Below are 24,478 nucleotides of genomic sequence, written 5' to 3'. Positions count from 1 at the left end.
TGGAAAATGTGGGAGAATAACACGCACTCATGAAGATTCTTTTAAATGGGAAATTAATTTTCGAGAGGTGCACTTGAAAGTATAAACAGCTTCCTCTACAAAAAAGGAAATTTTATAGAGCAGTACGAGTCGATGCACACATGAATCCTAGTTCCTCCAATCCCGGGGTACGATGGGTGGTTGCAACATGCAAACTCATTTGCGAAGTGGTGCATACTGCCGTGTGGAAAATGGCACCATCACTAACAGCTCTCGATTGAAACTACACCATGGCAGAACGAGGTAAAAGTAATGAGTGGAAAATTACTGGCAATGGAAGGGAGGGAAGGAGTACCGACAATTAAGCGTATCCCATTTTGGAGCAAGGATAGCGCGAGGGACAGGTCTGGCATACCGGATGCAGCTGCCTTAAAATTAATACTCGATGATGCACACCGTCACAATTTTACTACGTTAGGAAAAAATAATTCATAACGAAAAACAAACGCAATTCCACTCAACAGTGAGTGAAGTGTGAAAATGAGTGCAACGTACACAGAAAAATACCAATGAAAAAAGCGTATTTGCAAAACGGAAAAAGCGTTTCTTTGTGCAAGGAAAACCTGTCAAAAAAAGAGTACATACTTATACAGATTAGAAATAATGCAAATTTACCATCCGCCTAAATGGATGAATAGCCAAAAGTAGTAAACATCGCGAGAGACTGGTTTAGGGAAAAAATGGGTGATTAACGAACGCAAACTATCCAACAAAAGAACACGTTTCCAGATTATTTTTGTTTAGTTGCAGAAACTACAACGTAACGGTGATAAATAATCTTGTTTTTAACACTTACTTTGCCAAGATTATGCATACTTAATTAAACTACAAATTAATGTAGTTTGCAATTGGACTCAGGTGAGAAAAATTAACGTATGGCAAAAAAAAAACAAAAAAATGTTGATTATAAAACGGATGTTATGATGTTAATAAATTTTTAGTTAAACAAGATATTACTTAATAAAAACATTTTTATTAATATGGTTTTTGATCTTGTTGGAAAAGCTTTTACTTAACTGCACTTTCTTGCAACTTTATTTTATCTAAAAACCGTACTATGCGGCGTTACAAAAATTAAACTGCGGTCTTGTCGCTTTTCCAACAGAATAGGAGCGATGTTTTCTTGCGACCCCTGTTTTATGGCTTTCCTTCCGCCCCTTCTGTTAGACTCATTTCCCGCGATCCTATCCGTTTAACTCCGAACCCCCCTACTGTCACATTTGCCATCTATCGCGATCATGTTGGTAAACAAAGTTTACAGATCTAGTGTAAAGTGAATATCAAGAGAAGTAAGGATAGTTGCGTAATTCAAAGAATAAATTCAAAATATTTCCATATGAAAATACTTATTTCTAAGGAATAGAACGAAATAGAAAAAAAATCCAAATTTTTTTAAATATAAAACCACAAAAATAGAAGACAACTCATATAATCTTTAAATATTGGTTATGTTTCACTTATTAGCTCTTTCTAAATTAGCACTTTCTAGTTGGTGGAAATCTTTTATTACCAAACCATGTTTATACCAGAACCATGTTCTTCATGTTGAATCAGAAAAAAAATTGTATGAAATCGTTTATTTTTATCCAACATCGCAACCAAAAAAATAAATAAATAACCAAAGTTTGCCATTTTAATTTATTGATCCTTCTGAGCGTGGGTTTTCCATTACTTTTCTATTGGCTAGCCATTTTCCGGGCAAATAGAGCTTATCGCAAAACTTGGTCGTTATGTACAAACACCACCAGCAGTCAAGTAAGACTCCGTATAACCGACACAGTCCCATCTCGGCTGGCTTCTAATTATAGCCCGCGACCTCCACATCAACAAACGCACACACAAACACATACCGGCGGGTCTTTCATCACCTCGCACCTCATTGCGTTGTGTCCTGTCCAGGGGGTTTAAGGAGTGGCCTCAGCAAGGCGATGACACGATGTCACCATCCTCCTTTCGATCATTTTTCGGCGCGAACGCTTATCGAAAGTGACAAACACGTACGTAAGTGATGGTGGTTTTCCGCCATGTTTCTCCTGTCGCCGGGACATCGAGGAAAAATGATTGACTTCTTCCCGGAAAAAAGATGCTAAATGGCCACCGATGGTAGACGAGGCCCACGGGAGCTGGAGGACAGGGCGCGCACGTGTGCCACTAAGCGCTGCAGGATGACGCCGGTGTTGCTAAGGACTTTTCGCCCGTCTTCCTTCGCGTCAGGAGTCTCTAGGCTTCTGCGCCTCGCAGCAAACGTGTTATATTTTCTCCGGGGCCATCATCCGGCGCGTGCCTTAAGCTCGCTACATTACAGAGATCGACAGTGCGTAAAACTCATCACCTCAGAGCGGGCGATCGTCGAGGAGAAATCGGCGTTTTTGAAGACCAAAAGCTAGAAGACACAGGAAGGGAGCAAACAAAAATGATGGACGCCACGATTTCCGTTCAATCTATCTTGCGCGCAAAGGGCTTTCGAAAAAAGGTCATTATTATGGGACTAGCATACAATAGATGGAGGTCTTGTGGCTTCTGTAAATTGTCTTCCCATCCCTGCCATCATCGCCATCAACAGCATCATCGTCGGTCGGTGATGGCGCTAGAGAGCATAATAATGGGGTTTTCCTCCGTCAGCTTTCAGCGCCCATTTCCAAATTAATACCACTAACTAGTCGCACGGACGTTGGCGTGCGTGCGTGCGCGGACTTTGTAAAGGATCGGCCATCGTTACGCGATTTTGACCGCCCCACACGACTAACGAGCCGGCGAACAATAATAAGCAAAATGGCCAGCCGAAAAAGATTGTTTATTGAACGGTTTTGAGTGATTTTCCACCACCTCCCGCCTTTATCGCGAGCCGGGGGTCATATTTCGGTTCGGGTGGGGGTGTTAAATGTCGGGCGATTTTCCGGGCTTGCCCGGATGCTCAAGGACACAGAGAGAGTGGGAGACCAGCCCACCACCCTCCCACTCCCCCGCCCCCCTCCAAGCTGTGTAACGAATTTGCTTTGCCCATCGATTTTGTGCATGCGTCTTCGGTGTGAGGTTTAGCTCCCACAAACTCGAAGGGGCCCAGCATCCAGCAAAACGAAGTATCCATCAGATGGCACCCCCGCCGTTACATCACCCCAACCCCGTACGTTTTCCTCTATTATTCGCGAACAGGCGAAAACCGTTTCGGCCCAACATCGAGGCCAAACGGGACGGCATCAGCACCAGTGGAGGCATAATTTCCATGCTGCGCATGAATAAAAGATTGATTGTGGGATTTGTGGGTATATACACGCGTGTAGAAGAGTGCACACACACACACACACTCACGCCCACATTATCATACATAAACTCTCCTAGATCCTTCGCCAGAGAATCTGATAGGTTACATGGGGGGGGGGGGTGATTTTTCGGGGGAGCTCCTTCACATACCGCCACCACTGTACGTCTCATTACCGTTGCGACTGCCCTGCCTTAGCTGCCAACACGTGGAGTAGACGACGGAGCGGCCAATGTATTAGTAGCCGACCCTACCGCACTGGAAGGGGGAGCGGGGCAAGAAAACTCATTTAGAGTTATTGTTCCTCCACGAGAAAAGAAGAAGTAAAGGCAGAGGGGCAATAGAGTGGAGCGAAGTATCGGATAAATAAATTCGCGTCAAGTTCCCAAAATCGTAACGCCACCGCCGAAAAAGCTTCGCGAAGGCGCTCTTGTCCAATATGTCTTCTTACTGTCGAGGTGCACGTCCATTAGTGCAAACGGCGGGGGAAGCGAACGGTGGCGGCACCGGGATTGATGACATTTATGCGTAATCATTCGAAGCGCAAGCTTTGCGATAGGCCTGCCTTCTTCTCTCCCCCAGGAGTCGACGGGTTTCCAGCCTCGGCTGGTCTATACGCTGGTAATAACCGGCAGCCAGTAAATCTGGCACCACTAGAGCACCGTCGTCCTTTTTCTTACTTTTTCTCCACGCATGCGGTGCGTGGCTTGGAGTACTAATAAAATTGAGATGATTTTGATTTTCGTAAGCTGAGCGCCTTATGCTCCTTTCGCGTCTGCTGACGCGGCGGGCAAAAGGCTGCCAGGATATTCTAGATAAGTACCACTAAAACCTTCTCGGTAAAATAAGCTTCATTCTACGGAGTGATTAGATTTACAATCCTGGGGGGTGGAAACCAGTGCCGCTTTTAGATCGAAAACGATAGCTTTTTCCAGTCGCTACCGTCGGTTACATACTGCTCCTTCCGACACTGTTCCCAGGCGTTGGTGTACGTTGATAAATTATGCTTACTTAATTCTACGGTGCGGAACGGATTTTAATTATAAACCATAAAAAAAAATAAAAAAAAAGATTAAATAGAGTGCACAAAGTGGAATTGATGCTGCTTTCACAAATGATGCAGAAGACCAACAAAATTTAAATATTTTCAAACAACTTTGTGATACAAATTAAATGAATAAATTTTTGATGTTGCTAATAATATTTGTTCGACGCATTTTGGAGGTAGATTGGACGGTCATTTATAAAAAAACAATCATCCATTTTGTGAGTGCTAAAAGACGTAGTCGACGTCAGAACCAGTAAAACATTACCAACTTAATCACGAAAAACTTAAAACTTAATCACGAAAAAGGGGAAAATAAAAAGAAACATATTTTTCACACTGCAATTTCTATAAATCTTTTGATTCAAAACAGAGGAAAAATGCCAGTTATCTTTACTGTCCTTATATTAGTTTTTGCATTAACAACCCATATATCGTAGTTATCGTAACTTGATATTTTTATGTCAAAATGTCAGTTCCTAGAACAATAAAAATGAAATAAAATTACAATGATTAAATAATATGATATAAAACAAATACTGCATTAAACATCAATAATGTTTGTATCGATTATAAAAATCCTTTTGGAAAAAAGTGACACTCGATGATGGCACTTCCCGTTCCGAATCGTTAGCAGACGGACGAAAATAAATCCTCCAAAAGCGGAAGGACGAACTCACAGACTCACACGATAATCTAATCGCTTTCGGAACGAAACGTTATGCGTCATACAACTTGTGCGGCTTCAAGGATATTTTCCGTCGCTGCGAAATGGCGACCGGTCGGGACTGGTTTCTTGATGGATCCTTTAAGACATCTCCCACCCATCCCTCGCTTTCCCCACACTCCATTTGTCTCCCGCTGCCACCGGGTACTTACTGTGCACACATGTTGACAAGATCTTTATCGGTCGTGCCCTGCTGCAGGCCGCGGATGTAGAGGTTCGTTTTCGACAGCTGCTCCGTCTGCTGTGGCGTGTTGCTAGGACCCATCGTGTTGTTTGTGTTGGTCGTGTTGCTCAGACTCGTGCTCAGCGTGCCGCTCTGGGAGCCGGTGTTCGATGAGCTGCTCGAGTTCGTGTTGCTGGGCGACGCTGCTGTCGGCACACGTTGTCCGTACTGCGCGAAAAAAAAATAACACGGAAAAATGAAGGATCAAACGGAAAGCGCATCATTAGTCGGGGTGTTACTTTCGGAGTGTCGGGCGAATCTTCGCATAATATGTGTATCGCATATCAGCGTGCTTCTTGCGCGTCTGACAGAGGAAAAAATGGTGAGGAAATTTAATGCAATAATAAAATTTCATAATTGAACAGGGCTGAAATACGATCGGCGCAAGACCTTTCTAAGGTGCAAGCGCAACGAAATTCGAGATAAAGATAACGGTCTATCTTTGAATTCCGTTTCGATTCGGCCTCGTTAGTCGGGTACTCTTACCGACAGACGCTTGGCTCCTGTTGTAAGACCGGAAAACAAACTCCTTAGAGCTTTTCGAACATCAAACAAAATGAGGATAAGTGTTGCATTATACTGTGCGGCCCTATTCACAATGATTGAGGACAAACTATCGAACGGCGAATGGAAGCTCCGCGACTGGTAAATATGGATGATATTTGCGCCGCAAACTATTGAATTTTGCAACAGTCCAGCAAAGGCTTTGAAGTTTTTCCCAAGCTCAAATAAACTCAATCCGAGAACGGCTCTCCTTTTCCCAACACGGTTCTGACGATGATCTGAAGATACTCAATCGGAATCTGCAGAAACTGGCAGGATGGGCAACTTGAAAATAAAATAATCCTTTAGATAATGAAACCCCGAGACCGGGCGTAAAGCGCCGCCTGGCCACACACTTGCCCAGTTCATCGCCCTTCGTGTCCTTAAGATAACTAAAACCCAGCATTCACTGAAGGCTCGCGCCTTATTTCGATACCCCGCGTTTGGAGACCCATAACGTTCGTCGCCCGGCATCGTGATTAATTCGAAAATTTTAATAAAACATTTTTCCACCAGCATACTTTTCCCTCCCCGCTTACCGTCCATCTGTCGGGATTTTCGACAAGCGATGAAAAGAGGACCGGAACTGGCTGCCGTCTGTGGTTCTCGGCGCCTCGAGTTGGGTTTCCTTGCCCAACTTGAAGTTGAGCTTGGTTTAGCAAATACTAACCAACTGATCAAGACAAAAAAAAAAGAAAATATTTCACAATGCTGAAAACGCACACAATCCACATCCTGTCTCTTTTATCCACTTTCAAAAGGCGCTCAAGTAGCAGAAGCAAACCTGTCTGCTTCGAGCACAAACTTTCGAAAAAGAAATTCGCAAGGATGTAAAATTTGTTGCAGAAAAAAGTATGGCAAAAACAAAAATCAAATAATATACATTTTTGGTCTTTCACCCAACCTTCCCTCGAAGGAACACTCTCCGTAGGATTTCCGGTTTTGTATGTGGGACGGGAAACGGAAAGAAACACGGTTGAGGTGAAGAAAAATTCTGAATAAGAAATAAGCGAATTCCCTTTCATTCCCCTTTCCGAATTTTTCCAACATGGCCGTAGGCGTTACCGGGCGATGTGCCTCTCTTCTTTGGTAATGCATACCGTTTTGTTTTTGCCATTTTCCTCGCTCTTCAATGATTTTTTCCAGTTTCCACAGTTTCCTCCGCTAGACGGTGGTTCAATTTTTTTTGTTTCATTCGGAAAAGACGTTCTTCGGTAGCTGAAAAATGGGTCTCTCCTTTACCGTTCTACAATACTACGGAGGGATCGACGATAGTAATGGAACTTTCGTCGCATAAGACATCTTCGGTCCCCTTTGACGTATTTTATTCCAGCTGATCCTAACTCGAGACCGTCACCGTCACCTCTTGTGGCACAACATTCTTTGCCAAATGTGCTACCCAAGATCTATCGCGTCAGCGTTTGACAGCGGGAATTGGAACAAACCGTTCAACTTGAGACACCTCAAGTAAGAAGGAGGAAATGATGTTGCCACCGTTTCGATCGTGCTCGTCCTATAGATTTTTTTGACGTGCATCTATTTCCAACGATAAACAAGTTACTAAGTTTGTTAGGGTTTTATTCTAAGAAACACGGTAACGTTAAATTTTGGTCAAGCTTTTTTAGTGAGGGAAGGTAAAAATGGATAAATTTTAACGATTTTTCATGCATAAACTAAAGTGACCAAAAGAGTAAAACAACTACATATCCAGATTTGTATATGTCAGATTTGCATATGTCATCAATTTGCTCAATCAAATCGCGAACATGGTGATATTGTATTCTGTCACTTACGGAGATACGTTGAAAATCATTTGGACGCTTAGTTCCGGCCACGGTCCGTACTGCGGACCCTCAAAGCGCAACAGAGGCCAATGTGACAGCAAGATAGAACAATGGCTTAATTATGCCCTTCTTTGAGCAAGAAAGTCCGCTTTAACCGACCAAATAAGTCATAAAAACTTAATAAAGATGGACATTGTTACATAGAAGCGTCGATCGAAGCCAACAACTCAAAAAACGACTTGAAGCTCGTTATCAATGAATTGTATGTAAACAATGACAACCACAAAAAAAACTTCTTCTTCTTCTTCTTGGCGTAACGATTTCTTGGTCATGCCTGCCCGTTAAGGGCTAACGAGACTTGTTTCGCTGTTGTACGTGGATAGTCAGTCCTCTCGTACAGGCGAGGGTCCGGTCTCGGTTGGGATTCGAACCCACGCCGTCGAGGTGGTGAGCCCCGGCGCTCATGGGCCGATTTGCTAACCGGCGCTACCGCTCGGCTGTCGCGGACCAAAAAAAAAAAAAAAATACAATGAACATAAATAAAACTTCTGTGGTAGGTATTACTTAAAACATTCTTCAGACGTAAAGCAATGCAAGGTTACTGTGATGTAAAATAACATCCTAACAACTTACTTCCTTCGTCTCATATCACAACATTAGGCATCACTTTTTCTTTCATTGGTGTAAGGTTTGAAAAAAAACGCTTTTGAAAGGTCGCTCTTTTGCACGGGACAGCAAACTCGTTAAAAGAAAATGACATCTGCATAGCAAGCATACTAAGATCGTGACGCCTGTCATTATCAGCGACAGCTCAAAACTACGGCGAAAGACATGGACCGCACTTTTCGCTGGACATGCAGCATTCCGATCCGTTTCGAAGAACTGACAGTCAGCCGAATGGAGAATCTGAATTGGAATGAACGGACATACCAAGTAGACGGAAGGAGCTTCTCTTTCTCGTGTCGTCACGGTTGTGCCATTGTTTATGACGCGTTTTTTTTTAGGAGTCAGCATAAAGTAGAAGACGCTGAGAGATGTCTTGGCCTTACGAGTAAGAGTTTGTTTGATGTTGTGTGTTTGATCAAAGTGCCAAAGAAACAAAAGAAATAGAATTTAAAAGTAGAAATCATTACAAGTTTAGGAAAATACTCAAATATCCAACACAACCCCATAGTGGTGAGTTCTATTATTAACTTGGTGTGAAAACAAAAACGAAATCAAATCATTTTTCATTGTAACATTCATAGGTACTCTTTCAAATCTGTTCCTCGATTTGACCTAATAATGAAGAGCTAAAGGCGATAATAAACTCTGCGATTGGCTCAAGGAAAAGCTTAATGATGCACTAACTGAATGACAGTTTTTATTTCGCTTTGATTGTTCTATAAGGTTGGGGTTTTAGATTGATAAGACGCGACCATTAAAAAAATACCTTGACCTCCCATGGTCATTAATCGGTTTTCGCGTTCTATTTCGCAAAAGAAATCGGGGGTGCAGAAATTAGCCATTCGCTGTAAGATTTGAGTTTATTGAAATATGATTTAAATAATTTAGCTAATTTTAAAAACTTCAACGAGGTGCAGAAATTATCCATTTGCTGTGAGATTTGAATTTATTGAAATATGATTTAAAAAATTTAGCTAATTTTAAAACTTGAACCGTACTGCTATTCTCAGTTAAACTGCTGTTGTTGAAATAAAGAATGGAATTATCTTGCGATTTGTAAAGCAAAATCCCTAGGAACAATTTGAAAATGGTATTGCTTTATCTTACATTTTTCCTCCATCCTACTTAAGCGCAGTGAAATCAATTCCTCTGTACACACCATTAAAACATCATCAATCGTTTAAAGGCAGTGCAGCACAGTGGAAACAATCTAGACCAGTTAACACCCTCATATCATCGAATCAAACCCCCAATGGCGTGGGATGAATCGGCGTACAAAGCACGTCATTTACAATCGATTTGCGTTAGCGTGTTTAGGAGCGGCGAACACTGAGCGTCCTACCCTCCCTGGGGTCAACGTCTTGCTCGCAAAAATCATAGAGCGATAGCACCCACATACACACAGCGGAACATGACGCACGACGGTTGACGGCTTAGAAAACCTGGAACGTGTTAACGACGAACAGGGGAAGGATGCCGCGGGGTGTATTGTTCCTTATCATATTTCAGCTTTACTTATCAACATGTTTGACAAAAAAGAGGAAAGAAAAAATCAAAAAACGAGCAGAGAAAACGTATAAAAGTGTATTTGTTAAAGCCCTCAAATAATGCTTCCACGCCTAAGCATAAAAAGTGACCAACCAGGAAACGTGGACCGACCTGCGATAGGCGCTGGCATAAAAGGCTGTTTAATCGAACGTTCGATTATTATTACAAACGGAAGCTCTCGCAATCTTTGACGAGATGTCCCCGGGCGGATGTTAAGAACAGTGGAAGTATTCAAGCTAGGCTTGCAAACCGCCGGAGTAAATAATCGAACGTTGACCGACGACCAGCGATGGCGCACTGATGGAATTTAACCCCCAAATAGAGCAAACCTCGAAAAAAAGTATTTTTACAATGATATTTGGATTGGAAAAAAGGACGAATTTATGACGAAGATAAAATTCAACGTATTTTTATTCATAGAAAAACACTATTGAAAAGCAAAACGAAGGAAATAAAATGTTATGCTTCCTTGAAATGCCTATTATTCTCCAAGGATTTCAATGGCACAAATTAATCGCTATTAAAGTTTAGATAATATTTTGAAAGTTTAAAAAAAAAACGTGTAAACTACACACAAAATGATGCTATAGCCCAAATCAAAGATGAAATTAGAAATTAACAAAACAAATGATGGTATCTTTAAGGGTTAACATACATATACCGCCAAAGGGTGATATTTCTAACTACCCTTCTGGAGGCCCTTTATTAATGCAATTCTCGGTATTCACGTGTCCTCAATCCAATCCTTGGCCGAATGTCACAGCTCTTGGCCCTTTTAGGCTAGTCTGCGTGAAACTTTAGGGTTGCAAATACATAAGAACACACACACACCCACACCCAACAATCACCTCGCCCTCCACCTCTCCCCCCTCTGCCGGACGCACAAATGGTTAACGGTTATGATGACGACAATCGGCAATCGATGTCGCTGGCAGTCATAATCGTAAATGATTCATGAGGATCGTGCGTGAAACCAAAGCAAACAAAACACCCGGGATATATAACCTTACGTGCACCCACACACACACACACATAGTCCAGAGTGTTCGGTTGGCGTTATCATCGTGGGAATGCTGGCACCACTTTAATACCGGAACACCGGAAGGCCATTGGCGGAATGCTGATGCTGGCACTTATGCACGTACGCCGTTGTTGTGGTAGGGGTGGTTTTGGGGTGCACCGAATCCGGGTACCACTTACTGGGAAGGATTTACTAACAGCAACCTCCAACGGCGTGACGGCCCATTTTCTACCATGCGTGAAACCCTCCGGTTCGGGTTTGGGACCACACATTGTATTACTATGCTTTGCTCGGTGTCGATAATTACGAGCGTTTTTAGGGATGGAGTATTTCTAACGCCGGCAGGGTTTTGGACAGTGAATCGATTTTCATGGGATATTTATTGGTTCACAATGGTGAACTTCCAGATGCGATGAGGATGCAGCCAATCTAATTTTAGCATCTTTTCGAGGCAAAGGGATAAACATATGATTATTGCTTTAGCAACACAACGATTAACATTCATTAAATATATTTAACAATGTTGAGGTACGTAATTATGTGATCATTCAGTTTGACTCCTTTTCAAAGTCAATCCGAGCGAATACCAGTCTCGGACACTTCTCATCCTCGCCTGAAAAGGGTTCAAAAGCTACCCTTTTTCCCAGATTTCCCCACAATCTGCTATCGAGAAAAAGTGATTTTGCTCCACTTGTGTCGTGCTCGGTAATTGTTCCAAGACCGAACTACATTATCTCTAAAATATTGCCGCTTGCAAGGTAAAGGATAGATCCATTAAAATAACGGTCGCGTGTCATTGAACTTCGGTTGGCGGAAGTTTTCCGCGAGTAGAGCCTCCCTCCGGCAACAAACAAACTCTGGGTTGTGATGTAATGCGCGGAAAACCCCCGAAACCTCATTTTAATAGTGCTCCCGCCGAACCCACCAGAGCTGCGGGGAAAAGGGAAAATTTATGGGAAATTTATCACAATTATCTTTCACCTGACCCACGCGAGGCACTTAAAATGTCCGTTTTTGCGCGCCATTTTTCCTACCGTCAGCGGAGGCCAGGTTCCGGTTCGGGCTGCCTGTTTGCGCCCAATGGCGGAAAAACTCGGCCAGCCTTGGGGAAGGGTACGCCCGAGAACCTGTTGGCAATTTGGGTGATACCCATTTTAGCGAAGTGTCGAAGAGGTAGCCAACACCGTTCGTGGTCCAAGGACATCGGGCCCGGAAGGCTGGAGCGGCGCTTTCCCGGACACAAAGGGAATATTTGTTAACCCAACTCGACGGATATGACGCGACCCACGTCGACCTCGACCACGCCACACTCTGATGACCGTAAAGTCCGTTTTCAAAACAAAATTCGTTGGCATTTTTTACCCCCGTCACAGCCTACCCCGCCCCTCCTCCCAAAGGAAAAAGGGGAAATGGAAAAGACAAAGGCTAAAACCAGCGGAGAAAACCAGGTGGACCACTTGTAAATCTGGCATCGTTTATTTAAAAAGCTTCTACTTTACCGAACTTTTATTGCCTACGGTGTTGTGATTTAATTAATCGATTACACCTTTTCGGGCGGGTCCACTGACAGTGGGTGGGTTTTAAAACGGAAAAGAAGGCTCGAGGGACAGCCACGGTAAAAAGGGACACCATTTTGACTCAACCCCTGCCTTTCTCGGCCCCCGGGGAGGTCCTTGTAAATGGGTTGCTTCGATCCTTTCGTCGGCAACAAATCGACAGGAATAAAAAAAAGGAAAACATGACACAACCCCCCGCAACAAAATTGGGACAAAGTTGATTTTTACTTTTTCTTATTCAGTAATTCATCAGCCGACAACGATCCAACGATCCGGTATGAGAAAATGTTTAAGAAAGAGAAAATTCCGCCTTGGGCGAGGAATAACGAAAGAAAACTTTCTTCCCAGATAGGATGGAGAAGAGAAATGATTTTTTTAAACCGTATGCCGTCTCGCTCAAATACACGTAAGTGTTTTATGGTTTCTTTTTTATATTTTATGTATACGTACACGGTGGTTCATCGAAAAGGATTTTGGTATTATAATCGAAGAAAAAATGATTCGACAAAATAAACAAGACGCTTAATTTCAGGAAATACTATATGTGCAGATATGTTTTTCAATTTTATTTTATTTTACATAGTGGAATATAATAAAGACCAAATAGCCAAAGATTATCGAAGCTATTTGCCTCTGGAAAATATATTCTATTGGCCTCCGTTCTATTTATAAAAATAAATTTATAAAATTTAACGAAATGTCAGTGAATCGGTAGAAAATTTAAGCAAAATCATCGCACAACAATCGCGAGAAATGGAAAGGGGGCGAAGAAAAGAATGAAAGGAATATATTTGATGAATTGAAGTTTACGTGCTAACCAGCGTCAGTTTGTCTTATATTTTTATATTAGTGTTGAATAAAATATATAAATTAAATATAAATAAAACAGATAAAAAAGGAATTGATTCGCCTTCGACTGAACCATTGTGCGAGAGGATAAAATATTGTTTCATATTTTTACAAATCAGAGAGCAAGCGGCATGTGGATTAGGGAAGTCCGCTTCGGTCAGCGGAACTGCGTCAGAAATGAAAGTAATTAAAAATTGTAATCATATTCCCATTCTGGTACGGGAGGGAGGGGCAGGTACAGACGCACAAAACCGCCCACGAGAGGAGGATGAGGAGGCCCCCCTCCCCTCAGATGCAAAAAAGGAACTTTCAGAAGTGATACCAAAGTTTGACTTTTTTGTCACCAAAAAATCGGAAGAAGTCAGTACGGTGATATAAAAGTTGGTGAAAACCCAACGAACAGAAATGCAAAATATATAAAAAGCAGCAAGGAAAACGATAAGGAAAACTGAGAGCACACGGAAAGGATGACAAGAGGAACCAAAAATGAACCGGATGTTCGGGTGCCCGCCTTGTCAAGCGTAACCATTATTGTCCATCGGATGCCCGTGAGATCGTTTCTTTCGGGAGCATTTTCTTCATTTTCTTTTCTCGTGCCCCCGTAACCATCATGTCAGCGGCAAATGACGAAGGTCAAAAAAGCAACCAACGATCCTCCAAATCAATTCTCCTCTTAATGTAGATATGCTGCGGAAAAGGAACAACCCCAAACGGCCAAGCAAGCTTCTACTACAAACACGATGTTTCGAGGTTCCCCGAACGCGAACTGGCTGCGGGAAATGTCAAATTAGTTCCGCAATTCTAATTTTTCCGGCACGTGAAAAATCAAAGGACAATCAAGCAAGCCGGAAAATGAGAATCTGCTACCGCAAGGAGAGGATGGAAAAGCGACAGAAATAGAAAAGAAAGAAACAAACGAACCACCGAAAGAAACGGCCAGCATTCTCTGTTAAATGCTGCTCAATCAAATTGAATGCTTTCAATCAATTAAACGGTTATAGAGCCGTTGGGTCTCGAACGAATCGGTGTATCGTCGGGAGTTGCCGGTTTTTCCAGTTCCCTTCCGAGAGCTTGCGGAGTGCCGTGTTGGTTAATTGAATATTGCAATGGATTGATCCGGAAAGATCCTTCTTCGTGGCGGGGAAGGCTGTTGTTGATTTTTACCTTCTCCCCTACATTTGCACTTCTCGTGTGCTGTTTTTTTGCCAATTTGTTCGCCGATAAGATATCATCAAAGCATCGAGTGATTGGAACCGGAAGCTGAAATTGGAAAATGGGCTTCCACCGGGAGGTGTTTTTGCTTTTTCCTCCTCCGTCTTCTGTTCCCCCATCATCTTCAGTTGTATTTGGTGTTCTTTTGCATTAGTAAACAACAGCTGAGTGCTGCGCTCGCTTTTATCTCGCCAGATTATGACAGCTAAATGAATATTTACGGCTTTGACGCCAGCGCCGGTTCGGAATGCGGCACAACGCTCGCACCAACACGCCCAGAGACGGGTTTCAAGTGGATTCCGAATGGATGATGTGATCCTGCGATGCTTTTTATCGTCACACACACACGCATGCACACAACCACCCTTTCTCATCCGTGAACAATTTCAAACCAAGACTTTGCACACAAACGACGTTCCTAGCGTTAGATGGGTTTGGTTTTGGCGCGCGTTGTTGGTTATTGTTCCGGTACGGGGTTTTTCCGCCCTGTCTTTTCCCGGGTAGCCAACTGGAACGTACATTTGCTCCTTGCTATTGTTTCCAACGTTCGTTAGCTTTCTTTTTCACTTTGTTCTGTGCGTGACTTCAAGCATTACAAAAAAACAAAGAACCCTTTTGATTCATCCTCCCCCGGATCGCGCTAGTGTTTGTGCTCATCGCAAGAAGCTGCACATGAGCAGGATGTTTTTTTTTCTTCTGATGCTTGCTTTAGCTTTCCGTTCACCAGGATCAGTTTTCCGGATCTTTTCCGCCTCGTTCCTTCGTGAATCTCCTCCAGGTTTTACTATTCATGGCATTCACGTAGGTTGGCGTGCAGCTCAGGAAGGCAGGAAGGCTGGCGTACACGCATAATCTTATCAGCTAAAGTAAGCGTAAAAAAGACAGGGTTTTCCTACGGAACACATCCTCCCCCAGCCCCGACCCAAACAGACTTCTTCGGTGCGTTTCCCCTTGACTAACGGGTCGAATCAACGAGCGAGGACGTTCACATTTGTTCCTTCCGTTGTTCCTTTGTGGATGTGGGGGAGGGATGGGGCTTTTTTTGGGGTTTGGTATTTCTTTTCCTTCCGGCGGCGTTTGCTTCCCGGAATCAAGAGTTTTTCTCTTCACCCCCAACTCCAGGCAGGAAGTGAAATACGAAAAATGCGCCAAAAAGATAAAATCAGCACGTCGTCAGATAGGCTCGGAATGTTTATCGAAGCCATCGAAATCAGGCCTCGCAGAATAGGTGACTGATTTTGGGAAGGAAATCTCACACACACAAACATACGTTTGAAATCTCTCGCATGCGTGCGGGGTTTTTCCTTCCACGTATGAATAGACTAACTAAATTCGAAATCGAATCAAAAGCATACGCGATTCGAAGAGCGTGAAAATTGCGTGGGGGCCCCGATGGCCATCCGACAGACAACCGGCAGAGTAGACACCACATATTCTGCGCTAGCCAGCAAGAGCAGTCGTCCAATTTTATCCGGCCACGCCAACAGCAATATAATATAACACAGCCAAATGGCGACAATCAGCACCCTTCCATCCAGTGCTCCAAGGAAAGAAATGGCAGGAACATTTAGTCGGATTATCCCGGCACGGGAGGGGGATGTGCAAGGTGGTACCACCAAGGCAAACCGGAATCGTTGCATAAAAAGAAGAATTTATCCCCCCTCGGGCCGAAGGAGCTCTTCATCTTCGGCTATTCGTATACAATGTGGCTACCACCTCGGGGAGGGTGGTGTGGTGGGAGGGCGAAGAATGATTCCCGGAACAAATTCACACCCCGAAGGCCGAATGTATTCGCAGCACATACTCATTCACACCGAAAGAAATGTTTGGTGCCAAAAAATTGGTTAGTTTCCTTTGACGTTTCCCAAAGCGTCGAAGCACTCGAAAGGGGTGCCGAGAACGGGGGGGAAAGAAACAGCATGACGAAAAGGATGGTGGTGCCAGAAATTGAAAAAAAACCCCACCCGTAACTGTCACCAACACTCTGCCTGCCCCACTGCCCGCGGATTGAAGCGCTGCAGACGGGCTTAAAGAAAGGAAATTTATTCCATACAATAAAGATCCAACTTCCGGATTGTCTGCCTCCCGACGGGTTTGTTCCCGAGTTTCCCGGATTCTATTTGCTGTCCCGTTTTCGCCCTCTGCCATGCGGTGCGGAGTGTGGGAGAGGTTCCTGGAGTCGGTTTTCCAGCCGAAGCAGCCAACCCAGGGGCCATGCTTACTGCTTCATTTTGGACCCTTTGTTTTGTGAAGGTGTCTAAAGGCCCCGGGAAGGAAGCGGTGTTGTTGAAGATGCGGGTATCAACATAACCATCAATGCAAAGGAGGACAAACGTGGCCACCGCAGCAGTATAGCAGACCCACCGCCGCCCCGTGCGCCTCTCGTGCCGACGTGGCGTTTATTCCGTTGGTCGTAGGAAGGAAATTGTCACGTTATGATTATCCCTTCCGGCCCGCATACGAAACGGCACGTTCAAAGGCAGAAGCCTAGTTGCGCCCGCAGGGACAAACCGTAGCAAAGGGGAAAAAAGGTGGCGGGGGAGGGGGCGTAAATGAAAACTGAGAAAATTTTCATTAAATTCTTCTGCCATTTTGCACTCCGTTTTGCTGGCATTGTCGTTTTCTTGACATTTTTTTTTTTATTTGTTGTCTTTGCTTGAGGAACCATTGTCTTTCCTTTTGGCGGTCCTCGTAAGGCCCGCATATTGGAGCGAGCGGGTTGCTGGTGCTGCCGTTCGTTCCTTCCCTAGTCAAACGATTCATCTTTCCATCCATTCTGGACCTGAAGCCTGACGTTGCAAGGCTCGAGCCGTGGGATTTACATTTCGAGGCGAAATGGATCAAATGGCGAAAACTGGAACATTCTCATTCGCTCGGAATGTCGCCAGCGTTCATTTTCCTTCTGCACGAATAACACCCACCCTCCCAGGCACGAACCACCGATCCTGGCGGGGTGGAGATTTTGGAAGAAAATGGTAAGATCCCCAAATTAGAATTAACAGCATCTACGTGCGGAGAGTGACGAACGGAAGGTGAAAATAAAACCCCCGCCAGAACGGCGGCGTTTTCCGTGGATGTTATGAGATTTGGATGAAAGCGGTCGTTCGACCCGGCCGCGGCCACGTTATCATTAGCTTTCCTTTCGAAAAGGTCAAATCAGCTAGATCTAAAGCCGGGCTCGGCATGCTCGTGGTACAAACCGTTGGTACCGTTTGGCCCACCTTGGTAGTGGTGTGTTATCTCTCCGGCAACGGTTTGAAGATGGTACGTGGGCTGTCGGAGAGGCCTCCTCGCACGATACGCCTGCTTTCCTCTCCAACGTCGCTGGCGAGCAATATGCGGAAAACACTTCAATCGCCCACGAAAATTAGATCGGCTCCATACGTGTCGTTTCGACCATTGAACTGGGGAGGGAGGGGGGAGTAAAAGGCTGGCTTCGTTTGCGGCCTGTGAATTAAAGCACTAAGGCCTTAAGGCTCCCACAACTGGACACTGGATGTGCCGCCATGTGCCATGTGCCCTCCGTTAGCCATTTTGAAAAATCTGCGTGGCTCTTTTTATCGTCGGGATCAAATCGACGGTATCTCGTAGTAGACCTAAGAGATCTCGTAGAGTGCCACACAATGGTTGCTCCTGCTGCAGTGGGGGTTCGACGACACCATTCGACTACGTGAAGGCTCTGCCTGTCATTCTACCGGTTCCTCCCCTCCCGTTGTGCGGCGTTGCGCATACAGTTCTGCATAAAATATGATAAAAATGAGATTAGCGTCGAACGCGGGGTGGAAAATATAATTTTGAAAACTTTACCATGATAATTCGATAGCGGGAGGCTAAAACGAACCCCGGAACGGCGTCTGCTCTGCTGCCGGAACGGAAATATCGTCCAGATTTTCATTATAATTTTTCTCACACTTCTCTGGGTTTTTTTTATCTTGCATGGCGTAAATATGCCACATTTTTCTTATTTTTTCAGTTAACATAGCTCGGTGTCTGTGACCCATGTTTGTGTTCCATGCAAAAGCTTCCTTCCGGCGCTTCGAATCTCCGAACGTGGATAAGGACTTGGTACTCTGGCACCGAAAAGCTCACTGCGGTCATCGAAGCGTCGGTGGAGTCGGAATAAGTACTACTTTATTTTCGTGATATTTCACAACATTATAAATAATGGAATATCACGATAGCGCGTCACCGTCCCGAAAGAAAAAAAAACAGCATCCGGGGTAACCCCACGTAAAAACCATCCAATTTGGGATGCTAAATAAATCGGACCCCTTTTTTCCTCGGACCGATAGTGGCGCAAACAGCGTTTTAATCCTTTCGAGTGGCGGTGCTGGGTGTTGGTTGGCATTCAACGCGATGGACAAACTTTGCAGTGAGCACCCCTCCTTGCGAGAGGCCCTAAATCCAGAGTCCCGGGTCCGCACAGTAATTTGTAGATTTTATCAGTAATTATCGGTCACCGGGTAAGACCCTGCTGCTGTTCGTTCGTCCGCCATCGCGCCCGTATACACCCCTAGCCCCTTTTGGCCTTTTTCAACTTTTCGCCACGGATTTCGCGTCTTCCGAGGGGGATGGACTTTTACGCTACATTAATTTTCAATTGTTAATCTGCATCCCATCGCCCCGCCATTTGCGTACACCGGTGTGCGAACGGAAGTGGCCATTCCCGTTGCCTTTGGGTTTTTGGAAGAAGCCAATTTTAGCCGTCGGGTGTGGTGCGGCTGGTTGTGGGTTACACGAGGTGGCGAGGGACAAGTATTTGAAGTGATTCATCTTACCACCTCGTTCCGGACTTCCAGTACGTGCCGGATGTTGGGTTTTAAAGCTTACCTGGAACGAAAAAAAGAGAGAGAGAAAGAAGAAAATTTAATAACGTCAGCGAGTCGGTGAGCATGAAGTTGGCCGGAGGCGAAAATTGATTCATCCACGAGCATAATGAGGCGAAGCAGTGTTGTGACATGTCTGCATGCCATGCGCAAAGTATTATTTATCAAATTTTAAACTATATTTAAAACCCATAAAACACACACACCGATAACAAATATAGATCCTTAAAGTTGGGTGAACATTTGAGAGTTTTCTTAAAGAATTTAGCAGCTGATCACACCGGAAGAGGAATTACACTTTGTTTTGATTCTTGGAATTTTTCTATATCTGTATGGAAAACAGTGAGGACTAGATCGTTTCTCAGTAATTGGTGATGGTTGGAAAAAGGCTACAAAATGGAACCATTTCGGATGAAAAATCCTACATCCTTCACGGTACAAATCCCTTCCAAGTGCTGTCGCAAAACTTCTCCACTGCTCTATTTGATAGTTTTACGCTGATTGCCTTTTGCGCTGGGCACTTTATGGATGAACTTGATGCCTTGCCTTCGACATCAAGTGATAAGAAATCTCTTCTGCGCTCTGCATATGAAGCTGAAGAGGTGTTTTCGTTCGGCAGGATTTCTGTTTTCGTTTCGTTCTAGCTTCATTTCGTCAAGCTCCCCCCGCTTTCTGCATCCATTACAGCATCATCATCGGACGGATCTACGAACGGATCTCGCATACAGCACATCTGCATGACGGCATCGACGGGCGGCGGTGTAATGACAGCACCGGTATAAACCGATTTGGAAGCAATACGGTACACACACTCTACACGAATGTCATCAGTGTAATGTGCCCTGGGCCCGGAGTCGATCGTTCGACGACGATACATGCCAGTAAGAACGACTGGCACGACCGGCAGTGGGCGCCGGAGTCAGGGGTGGGTATTAGCTTCAGGGGGCTTCGATTCTCAAAGTCCACCGCGAATGGAGCAACTTGCTGGCAGCCGTTTCAGGCGGAAGGGTAAGCGTACGGGGAACGGGGAAGTGGAGAAATTCGATACCGGCAACATATGGTACTTCCATCAAGCGACTCTCGAGCGCGCATCGGGGTAGCGATTTGGACCGGGCGTGTGCGTGGGACGGTGGTAAGGACGAACCCGGGAACGTAACAGATAGCAGCTTCGTCAAGCTGTTTGCATGTGTGTGTGTGTGGGTTTGTGCCAATCGCCGGCGAACATGGCTGGCACTTGATGACATTCGATGTTGTAGCCTCGGTCCCAGCTTGCTAGATTGAGTTGGGAACCATGGATCTGATTCGAACCGAACTCTTTGCCACTCGATGTACCTCCCTCTAAGGGTGACGCGATAGCTGGATGGCTGTATGAAGGCTTCTAACTAAAAAACTTTGGCATGGAAAAAGCATTACCAGCTCTTCACGCGAAAAACCAACGAGCCAAAGTTATTCCTGCAGGGGGTTAATGTCTTCTCATCCGCGGAATAAAGTCGGGTAGTTCGAAATACATCACGGTGGTTGCAATTAACCACCGTACACGCTACAGTGTCGACGCCTATGTCGACGAGACGCCTAAGGCAATCTCGTCCGTCGTCGTTACAACAAGTCCTCGGTCGTAAACAAGTGCTCCAAAGGCACCAGTCTCCCGAAAATGTAACCACCCTACGGGGGTGGGGGTTTAGGTACCTGCCACGATTGTGAGACATGTTTTCGTGCATCATTTAATAGTTGTCGGTGGCGTGCTAAACAAACCATGCGGATAAGCCGGTGAATCGGCAAGACAACAATCTTCATTTTAATGAAGTGTTTTGCCAGAGTTTTTGCGGAGTAACACCTGTTGCGTTAGGTAGTCGAAAACCACGGTGAATCACAATCATCATCCTCCTCGGAAGTGATTGCGGATTGCTGTGCCTCAGGTTAACCGTGACGCTAAATTTATATCTCCGCCTCCCCCACCCAGTTGGCCATCCATCAGTCTGCCTCGAGAGCGGGGGACGTTTGGCGTTTTTCGGGTTCCGTTTGCATATGGCAAGCTTCACAGTTTATCTGATTATCGGCTGAATTCTCTTTTCCACCCCAGCGGAGTAGATTGTAATGACCAGATGACGCCACACGGTCGACATTAAAGAGAGTGACGTACGCACCCCATAGGTGGAATGCGGGAATGGCGATGTCGAAAATCGTCGAAATAAGCTTGAAACAATGTGAGCAAAATGTCAACAAAACAAACAACGTCAGCGTATGCGTTATCTTTCGTGCTACGCCTTTGGATATGATATGATGTACACTGGATGGCATACCAAAGACACCGATACACCTCGCACTCTGATAAGAGGTCTTTAATATGAAACCTCATGGTTCACAGTGCGGTGGGCTTTTGCTTAGCCTGAATAAATCATCGTATTGCAATCAACCCGTGCACAAACGAGGCTTGAGTGGACACATAAACTATACTTAACCCACTTGTTGTATCGATACTACGATTGAATCCTATGTACATCGAATATGAAAAATTGTTTGCTCAAAAAAAAAAAATGTGATTTCTTGTTTCCTTTTCAAACATTTGATTGATTACCAACGTTTTAAATTTGTTCATAAGTGTATATTTGACAATGCATAATGATTTTACCTTAAAGGAGGCAAGGACACTTGAAAAATAGTAAAATAAAATCTGGTTGTCATCAGCAGAACTGTCACCGTAATACACGCACGAAAGAGAAAAAGAAAACGGAAGACAGCAAGATTGGAAGCGGATGATTCAACCTTCCAGAGAACGTGTGATTTGCAATTAATAATCCGGAAAGTCCGGACCATCGCGAACCAGCTTCCGTGCGATACATCACGTCCGTCGTCTGATAGACGCACAAATTATATTCGAAGCCGTACCCAGCCTGTCCACCACGCGTTTCACACAGAGTCAGCACCTCCTCTCAGCGTTCGACCCACTGTTCTCGACTGTCGAGAGATGGTGAAGATGTGACCATTGCATGGCTTTGACTCACCAACCATTATGCACGCACTGCGCACGCAAAAGGAAAGCGTCCGGCAACGGAACAGGTCATGGTCGGGAAAACGGAGCGATTGTCACGTAGTGATTAATCGAATTAAACATCGGCCCACTGGCCGTTGCAGTGGAACGAAGGAAGCAGGAACTAGGAGCGGAAGTATACGAAGAGAGAGGGAGGGGGAGCAGCTGAAAGTCTGACCAACGGCAGATTCTCAAGGGAGTGTTTTGAACCCTGAACAGCTCAGTCACCGCCACAATCTGGCACGGATAACTCTGGGCGTGACATCAGCCCACGATAAAGTGGCGGCAACCAATTGTTGGCAACCTCGTTGTCGCAATAATTGTAGGTTAGATTACGCAAACCGATAGCCGCCCGAATCGATGATTGGAGCGATGGTAACCCGGGTGGTCGGACAATAGATTGTTTGTCCTACTAGCTAAAGGGATTTGGACACCTGAGCGTAGTCAACAAATCAAAAAAGGGGAAGTTTGGTCACGAGTTTAAGGAGGCATCAAGAACACTTTATAATCGATAGCAAAGTTGAGAAACGTAATCTGTGATGGCGCAGTCATACCAGCTAAATCTGAGGATACGGAAACGTATCTAACCACGCCCAAAAGTATTGGAATATAGACGTTGTCTACAGCATCGAGCAGTTGCCATCCAACATCGAACTGCACTTCCGGGATCGCTTATAGCTAAGTTGAACTGTTCTTCACTCTTTCCGATAAATAGATGTTAGTGGATGTGGCAAGCTGGTATTTGTGAAGTGATTGGTGTCCTCGCAAAATGCATCATAACCACATTCTGATGTTTCACGGAAAATTGCCAACGACACTCCATTAGCTTGCACAAACACACATACACACACCGAAGAGTACCCAGCTGGCTGTCTGCAATTGTCCTGTCAATGCACGAGCTGTGCCATCACCTGTAACCTCTAACCTTTTCCAGAAAGCCCCGCCGCCTAAATCAAGCGGGGTGATTTGGGAAAGCGTGCGTCAAATTTATTCGGTTGAGTCCGTCTGACATTATCGTTCCTATTAATTGTTTCCTGCGAAACCTGCTACCAGAGGAATGCGTTTTGTCGGCAAGCTCAATTTTTCATCTCTAATGCCTCCGTTTTTCGCAAGCGACGGGCATGGGGGAAATGAATAATTTTCTCACCTTTCCTGCAAGGGACACAATGGGACAAGGGTTGGCAAAAAAGGCAGTGAAGAAATACCATTTCAAACCGCAAATAAATGAATTCTGATAACGAATAATGATTACTGATGATAATGATTGGAAATGAAGCATTGGAGCCGGTGCGAAAACCCGTTCCCGCACCCGTTCGGTGAGGGCTGGAAATGGTGGCGTGCGGTCGGTTCTCGGGTGGTTTTCCACCGTTTAGCTCGGTGCGGGTATTTTGCCTGCTAATATCCTTTGCCATCCTCTACCTCCCTCGAACCCGAACCCGGCGTTCGGTTGTGTTGTGGAAGAGTAAATTTTATGGCGAAGATTAATGATGTTTAGGGTGCGCATTCATTCCGGTAGCGCCGGCTTTCGGCAGAGGAAAAGCACAGGTCGATCAGAAGGGCAGGAGGCGCAGCAAACCGGAGGTGGAAAAAAGGTCATTGAAAGATCCTAGAGATTCCTTGCTAATGGCAGCTGATAGCGGCCTGTCAGACCTGGCTAGACCGCAGCTCCCGGGTGTCATGACGGGTGTATGACGGCACGATGATAACGATTCCTCCCGGATGATGGGTTCCGGTGGTGTGAAATTACCGACAGGCATACACGCACGCACAAAAGCATAAGTTGTCCGTACGCATTTCTCGCCCGTGGCACGGTAGGATCCATCCGTTCCCGTGGCAAGCTAATGATTTTCCGGAATGTTTGCCACCCCGGTACCACCAACACCACCGAGTGAGGCGCGGAGAACATTTTTCCACTTTTACGCTTCTTTTTCGAGGCGTATAATGTTCCTCTTTCATGCCAACTGAATAAATAAGGACAGGAGGAAGTAATGACCAACTAACTTTTTGAGTTATTGCGAAAAGGATCTGGAAGCATAAATCTTCCTCAGCGATATTCAAGATAAATTATATGATTCATTTCGATTATTATTACACTGATTTTTTTATTTAATATTTATTTTATATTTATTTGTTTTGTTAAAATGTGTTTGCT

General features: G+C 44.8%; 1 protein-coding gene across 2 annotated transcripts in view; it reads right to left on the bottom strand.

The window, feature by feature from the left end:
- LOC131265543 (protein alan shepard) overlaps nucleotides 1–24,478 on the bottom strand; it is a 199,398-nt gene that overhangs the window by 9,580 nt on the left and 165,340 nt on the right. For both annotated transcript variants that reach the window (XM_058267825.1, XM_058267826.1), the window contains exon 5: nucleotides 5,223–5,461. In XM_058267825.1, coding sequence (XP_058123808.1) covers nucleotides 5,223–5,461 — 239 coding nt within the window. The remainder of the gene's footprint in view (nucleotides 1–5,222; nucleotides 5,462–24,478) is intronic.

Source organism: Anopheles coustani, chromosome 2 (assembly GCF_943734705.1).
Source record: "Anopheles coustani chromosome 2, idAnoCousDA_361_x.2, whole genome shotgun sequence".
NCBI classification, from domain to species: Eukaryota; Metazoa; Arthropoda; class Insecta; order Diptera; family Culicidae; genus Anopheles; species Anopheles coustani.
This window is presented reverse-complemented; position numbering and strand designations above follow the sequence as displayed.